Below are 7,535 nucleotides of genomic sequence, written 5' to 3'. Positions count from 1 at the left end.
CTCTCTGTCAAATAAATAAATAAAATCTTAAAAAAAAAAAAAAGATAGTCTTGTAGCCCTGCAGGGAGGCGTGAGGGCACCATGGGCAAGCCGTTTGGTCATACCACTTTGACCCATTAAAATATAGGCGTTAGAATTGGGGATTCAAATTTGCTTTTAGGTTGGCCGTGATTTTTAAATTTTGAGTTGGGCTTTTGGTGTAGTTTCACTGAGAGGGGAGGTAGGATCCTGACTAAAATGACTTACCCAAGATCTTGTCCAAAAGCCAGCAGTCTCTCTCCCTCCTTGATTACAACTGGGTTAATGTGTGCCCCTCTGCCCTGCTGTCCCTGCCCCCAATTTCAGATGTAGAGAGAGGTCCTCTTCGGAGGGGCACTTCTGGGGCCTGTGCCATTCAGGGAAATCACAGAAGCTTATCATACACTCTTGCATTGTTAGAAGACAAGCATACGATGACAGGGATGGAGCAGGACATGGAGAAAGGCGTCCACGGTCAGGAAGGCCTCATGCTAAGGCTCACTCATCAAACAGTAGATTGCCATGGTCCGCACTTTCCCAATGTTACTGTCATCTCTGCTGTGCGCCAGGCCTCCTCATGATCCCAGGACCGTGGGATCGAGCCCCATATGGCACATCGCACATCGAGGTCTGTTTCATTGAAACATCAGGGGTCGGCTCTTTTTTCCTGTCCTCTTGAATCTTCTTTAAAAATGTTGAACAGTATTTATTCTTCTGTTCTAAGGTAATCAGTCTTGAAGAGAGGCCTTGACCCCATTTTGCACAACAGATCAGGAACATCAGTTGTTTAAAGGAAATGAGTATCAAGTTTCTGAAAGAGGTTCTCAGAATGATGACTGAATTGTTCAGCCTCCTCTAGCTTCCAGACTGGCCCTCCCTGCCCTCGCCAGGTCATGATTCACAAGTCCTTGCACAGTGGGTCTGTTCCCGGTAGAGAGTGACATGGATCTCAGAAGTGAATGAGCAGCCCCTTCTTCATTCTTCAGAGGCATTTCTCTTTCTTCTTCATTCCATTTAAATACTGTCAGCCTTTAGAAACACTATGTAGCCATAGCTGGCTCAGAAGTGAAGCTTTTCTACATTTCAATCAATAATTCATTCTTTCAGTGAACTTAATGTGTGACTGACGCCTAGTGGCCAGGTTCCATGCTGGATGGGGGGAAGCCAGGTGATAAGATGCTGTCTGGGTCCTCTGGTGACTCACAGGTGGAGGGAGACATCGAGCCATCATAATGGTGGGTGCTGGGGGAGAATTGAAGAACTGAGGAAAGGCAGCCAGCACCTGCTGGAGTGATGAGGGAAAGGCGTTCCCAGAGGAGATGGTATCACAACCAAAGTGAGGGACTGTCAGTTGTGGGTGAAGGGGCTGGGCACCTGGGGAAGATTAGGGTGTCTAGGCAGAGGGGGCAGCATCTGCAAGAGTTCTGAGGCAAGACTGAGGAGCCTGGGCAGGCACATGGAATTCTGTGTGGCAGGTGCACAGGAGGCAGTGTGGGGGATGGGGCTGGAGAATGACCAGCCCTTCATGGATCAGATAGTAGGGAGTGGGGCGGTGCACTGAGCTCAGCAGCTGGTGGCGGGGGTCGGGGGTGGGGTGGGTGGGTGGGTGTTGGTTCGTGAATGACTCTGAGAAATAGGCTGATGGGACTAGATTTGCATTTTAGGAGCTCTTTGTAGCTGCCTACGACAGGATTTGAAATCCAGACAACTGGATTTCTGAAGGACCTTGAGGGGATGTCAGGAGACCTGCTAGGAGACCACTGTGCTCAGGGTTGAGAAATGATGAAGGGCTGAGCTACCTGCTGATTGAATTGGAGAAAAGGGCAAATTCACAGGGTGACTGACTGTCAGGAGCGAGGGATAGAGAGCAGTGAAGAATGGGTCCCGAGATTCTTTCTGACTTGGGTGGGGAGAAGCAGATTTGAAGGGAAGGAAGATCATGAGTGCAAGTTTGGAAATACGGGTTTGTAGAGGACCCCTCAGGTTCTCTACAAAGGTGTCAGGACAAAGGTCTGGGCTGGGTATGGGTTTAGGAGTCATCAGTTTGAAGTTGTGGGTGTGGATTAGATCACACCGCAAGTGCGGAGTGAGAGGTAGAAAGAATAGCAATGAAAATCTTGGGAACCTGCATGAGGTGGTGGGAAAAGCAGTAGAGATGTAAGCTAAGGGAGAGCTCTTCTATGAAAGACACAACCAGTGTCACATGTTGCAGACTGTTCAAGAAAGAGAAAAATATGCAAAAATGTTTAGGGGTGCCTGGGTGGTTCAGTCAGTTAAGCATCTGACTCTTGATCTCAGCTCAGGTCTTGATCTCAGGGTCATGAGTTCAAGCCCCATGTTGGGCTCCATGCCCAGCATAAAGCCTACTTTATTTATTTATTTTTTAAAAGATTTTATTTACTTATTTGACAGAGATTACAAGTAGTCAGAGAGGCAGGCAAAAAAAGGAGGAAGCAGGCTCCCTGCTGAGCAGAGAACCTAATGTGGGGATCGATCCGGAGACCTTAGGATCATGACCTGAGCTGAAGGCAGAGGCTTTAACCCTCTGAACCACCCAGGCGCCCCCTAAAGCCTACTTTAAAAAAAAAAAAAACAAGAAGAAGGAATGTTTATTGGATTTTGCAACAAGGAGGTATTTTGATTTGGATGAGAGTAGTTTCCATCAAGTGTTAATAGTTTGTTAATAGTTATGAAAGGAAGTGGATTCTTGGTTGTAAGGATTGGGAAGCATGTGTAAATGAGGTTTGCTGCCTGTAACAATTGCATTAAGAGCCCACGAATTACCCATTTTCTTTGGTATTTGAAGTTTGTACCCACTTTATAGGAGTTGACCCTTACAGAGCCTGGCTGGCCTTCATTTGCTTCTCTTCATTGACACTGGGCGGCAGTATTAGGCTCAGGGAGGGAAGGAGGAAAGAAATCAAGAGAAGTGTGGGAAAGAGAAGAGAGGAAGACCAGTTTCTCAGGTTACCTCTAGATGCTAAATTCCAGATCAGCCCGGTATCCCTCCTCCTGTGCCCTCCATTCAACCTGTTAACGAAGATGGAGAACCTGATGCCATTGCCTTGGTGGGGTTTCCTCCAGCTTAGCTGTATCGCCTAGAACAGCCGCCTCTTCCTTTCCCATCTGCTCTTTGAACCCATTAGCGCTCTGTCCGTCACTGCAGCCTCATCCTGGGCCCATGTCCCCACTTCCTGCTCTACGGAGGAAACGGAAGTCACTCGGCAGGAGCTCTGAACCCCTCACCTCTTGTGACACTCTCCTCCTCTCTGTCTCAGAGAAAGTGGTGTCTTTGCTTCTCTCTATGCTGGCCCTTCCAGCCTGGCCTTCTCACCTTCTAACTTGCCCTTGACCTGTGGACTTCCTAATACCACTCCTTACCCTAGAAACTTCTCCTCTGACAGCTTTAGCACTCTTGCTGACATGCCATCAGCTACAAGTCCTCTATCTTGAGTTTAAACGTATCTCCGGAGTTCTCAGCCTTCTGCACGTTCTCACTTGGGGGTTCCATGGGACCTTCAAACGCAACAGCTTGATGTGTCTTTCATCATCTAAACCTGTGGTACCTGGTGTGTGCCCACCCGTATTTGTTAATGGCACTATCATCCACTCAAGTCATTGGCCTGAGAGAGAAGACAATCTCTCCTTATACCTAGTCTATCAGTCAATAGACTCTTTTTCTCATACCCCAGAGTTTCTCCCCTGTATTCCCTGTACACCCTCCCTCCCGTTGCCCTAGCCCTTAGGTCTTGCCAGAGTCTTCTAGCCAGCCTCCCTACTGGTGGTTTCTCCCTTTCCAACCCTTCCTTCACATCACCACAAACCTGATTATGTCTCTGGTCTGCTTAAAACCTTTCAGTGGTTCAACTTTGCTTCCAAAATAGAGTTCAGCACCCTTTGTCTCAGGCCCAGCCAGATCTGGTCCTGGCTCACTCTTCGGGTCTCTGCACAAGTGTCCCATGTCACCCAGCTGGTGTTCTTCACGCACACCCTTCCCCCCTGCTCTGACTGGTGAGCTTCTGCCCATCCCTCGGGATCACTTATGCTTATGGTGAAACCTGTGTCATTTGTCTACAAAGAATGTCTCTTTTTTCACATCAACCTGTCAGTTTAGAGCCACCACATTCCTCATTTTTACTCTTTAGACACTTCCTGGATGCTCTTATGACCTGATCATGCTTATTTTGGGAGAATTTAGTTTTATTCTTGTTTCATGGACTTGTGAAATAATCAAGGATGGCCTAGGTCTTCTACTGTGCCTTTTAATCCAGTATAATTCAAATCAAAGTACTAAATTGTTCTAATGGAATATGAAAACTGATACCTTAATTACTGCAGGTTTAAAAAGAAAAGCAAATAGGAAAGTATTTAGTTTGCATGTTTATAAAGAATTTACTAGAGTAAATATGAGATCTTTTATGTCAAAGGATTCACTGACTTCTCTTCTTTTCCATAGTGCAGAGAATTGTGTTGAAATTGGTTGTAGGACTTTTCAGTAAAAGTCAGTAATGCCTAAAAACTTTCAGAGAAATCTTCTGTTTCTTCTTTTCTTTTCTTTTTTTAATAGAAGAAAGAACAGAGGAGAGAGTAGAACCATATAAAATGATCAACATTTCAGGGACTTTTTTTCTTTAAAGAATTGAGGTGGAAAATAGCTATAATTTATTATAATTCCTTGTGTTTTCTCTATAAAAATATTTTTCACTCTTCTAATTTTTTTGAAGTGGCCATTTTGCCACTCCTAGTGAACTAACACTAGGAGGTGAGACGACTGTCAGTACATCTTTTATTGCTCGTTATGGGGAAAAACTAAAATATCTTCTGTAGACACTCCCACAGCTACATTTTTCTCAGCCTTCAGTAGGACACCCTTTTAATTTCTGTCTACCAGCACTATCAGCACTATCAGGAAACATAGGAACATTCTTGCAATTACATATGTTTCGAGCCCATAATCGGCCAAGGCTCGAGGTTGGTGACCAGCAGCCCACGGGTCGCTGCTCAGCTTCTCTGCGAGTCCCATGGCAACATCTGGACCAGAGAGGTGGCCACAAGCATTGCCCAGATGGGAAGAATGACTCAACGGAGTTCCTTCCGTCTTTGTATTCACTTTAGAGTCCTGGAGCACAAACTGAAACCATTCTCCAGGCTTTCTGGAGAGCAAATCAAATATATAATATTTGTAATTTATATAGTTTATGCTAACCTTGGACAGGTATATCTACTTCCTAATCCTCTGCCAAACAGGCAAGAGTTTTCTTTGTTAAACAGCTCTTTGATATGGTAAAATCTAAATTGCATACACAAATTGTGCAAAAAAACCCCAAAAGATGCAGCTTAATTAATGAACACAGAGCATATCCCTGCATAACCATTCCTCAGATCAAGCAAGATAATGAAGCCAGCCCTGCAGTCACTGTGCCTCCTTCCTGGTGTCCCCATAGACCTGCACAGTCCTGCCTCAGAACCTCTGGAAGGTTTTCTGTGGCGTTGTTTTCTGTGGGGTTGCCCAAGAGGATCCAGAAGCCAGCTTTGGGAGGTGGGGAGTGGTGTGGATCTGAGGGTGGGGGCCAGGAGAGGTTTGGTTTGGTGGAATTGTGGCATGGCATCGGTATCTGGATTTGTTCTAGTTTCTCTTACAGACCCGGAGTCTAGGCACTGGCCGGAAGCTGTTGTGACATCTGCCATGCAGAGACTGCTCTTTGTAAAAGCTGCTCTTGCTCATTTCCTCCCGTGTGCCCGCTTCGGTCGCACTCTCTGGAAATGGACTCAGGAGCTGATGTGTACCTAATGCCCAGTAGTAACCTGTTTCCACACAATTCCAGGACGTTAGCTTATTGCCAGTGGGTGGACAATCTCAATGAGACCCGGAAGATGCTCTCTCTTAGTGGTGGCGGTCCCTTCAGTAACCTGCTGAGGTGGGTCGTGTGCCACATAACGAAAGGAATTGTGAAGCGCGAGATGCACGGCCACGGCATTGGCCGCTTCTCAGAGGAGGAGATTTACATGCTGATGGAGAAGGACATGCGGTCCTTGGCAGGGCTTTTGGGTAACGTACCACACCTTCTATTCTCTATTTTCTGTCCACACCTTTTTTGCATGATCCTTAAAGCGCTCTTCGTTGGCTGATTTGAAGTCTTATTTTGGTTGGTTTCTTTGCTTCCTCGTGTAGGTGGCAGCCCCACCATTTAACCCGACCCCCTAACTTTCAGGAGCAAGTGTCTGTGTCCTCCGTCACTAGCGCCAGCCCAGCCCGTGTGGCGAGGCGGCGCGGAGAGGACGCGGGCGGGCTGCGGGCTCACCGCCTGCGGGCAGCCCCGCGGCCGCTGGGGAGGCCGTGGGAGCCGCGGGTGGTTCTTAGCCGGGAAGCTCTTCGGATTATGACAGGCCTGGGTGGAAGGGCTGCTTGTGAACGCCTCTGCTGGAGGAGTCCCGGGGTCTCCATGGCCATCTGGCTGCTGCGAGCGCGGGCAGCGCCGCTTCTGACCCGCTCCGCGGACACCTGCCGCGTGTCATTTCTCACGCCTGTTTCCGTGGGTGATCTCGGTGCTCTCCTTCCCAGCGCGTTGTAACGCTTCTGATTTTGCATTTACGGCACACAGCGGGTTTCGCTGTGCCTGGAAGCCCCTCGAGGTGGAGGAGAAGGGGCCCCCGGAGCGGCGTATGTGTGGGCGGGTGAGCAGAGGTCGGTGTCCTTGCTCCCCTCATTGGCTGGGCTGATGTGACTCTGTGCTGATGGGACTCTGTTCTGGGCAGAGCGCGAGTCTCAACTATGTCAGTTCAAGAACACATTGTTTGAATTCAGAAGCTTCGGCGTGGGAAAGGATGGTTTCTCCTGGGGACATCTAAGTCTAGGGAGCCAAGCCCTCTGTGTGACCAGCTGGGTGACCTGGTCCCTTGGGACGGCGTATTTTGGGGGTTCACTAACTTTCTTTTGGCGTTCTCATCTCCATTCTAGGGCACATCACGTTCCTTACCTTCTGGGGGGGGGGGTGGTTGGGGGTCTGTTTTGTTGAAGCCCATGGAGCCTCCAGGAACTGTGGGCTGTGCTAGGTAGACCCTGCCCCCTCTCCTTCAGGGTGACTTGCTCTGACTGGCTCCTTCCCTTTTCTGCACTCCAGGTGCTTCCTGGACCTGGAGTTACCACCCCCCCAACCCCCCTCCCCTGGCCTGCAGGAAGAGAGCCCAACAGTGTATCCAGCTCTCTGCCAGCTTTGTTTGGGGGAGGGGGGTTGATGCTGTCCAGACGGTCTGGTGCTTTCTAGGCCCTGCCTGACATAGATATGGAATTGGCCTTAAGTTCACCTCGTTCCCATGGAAACGGCCCTGGACTTGCAGCCTGGACTTGCAGCCTCTTGGAGCAGGCCTGCCGTGGGCCCTTTACTCCTTCGGAACTGCTCTACCTGCTCGCAGCTTCCTTTCCAGCTCACGCTGTGGGGAGCCCCAGCAAGCCAGGCACTGAGCCCTCAAAGTTAAGCCAGAGGTTATGCAGTAAAGTGCTGCCCTTCTCCAAAAAG

General features: G+C 48.8%; 1 protein-coding gene across 4 annotated transcripts in view; it reads left to right on the top strand.

The window, feature by feature from the left end:
* Positions 1 to 7,535, top strand: part of FAXC (failed axon connections homolog, metaxin like GST domain containing) — a 76,103-nt gene that overhangs the window by 21,836 nt on the left and 46,732 nt on the right. For all 4 annotated transcript variants that reach the window (XR_009404504.1, XM_059401099.1, XM_059401098.1 and 1 more), the window contains one exon: positions 5,844 to 6,067. Coding sequence is in view for 3 of the 4 variants with exons in the window: in XM_059401099.1 (XP_059257082.1) it covers positions 5,844 to 6,067 (224 nt within the window). In the remaining variant the exon portion in view is untranslated. The remainder of the gene's footprint in view (positions 1 to 5,843; positions 6,068 to 7,535) is intronic.

This window comes from Mustela nigripes, chromosome 5, assembly GCF_022355385.1.
Source record: "Mustela nigripes isolate SB6536 chromosome 5, MUSNIG.SB6536, whole genome shotgun sequence".
NCBI lineage: Eukaryota > Metazoa > Chordata > Mammalia > Carnivora > Mustelidae > Mustela > Mustela nigripes.
Note: the sequence above shows the minus strand (reverse complement) of the source record. Positions and strands in the feature narration are given on the sequence as shown.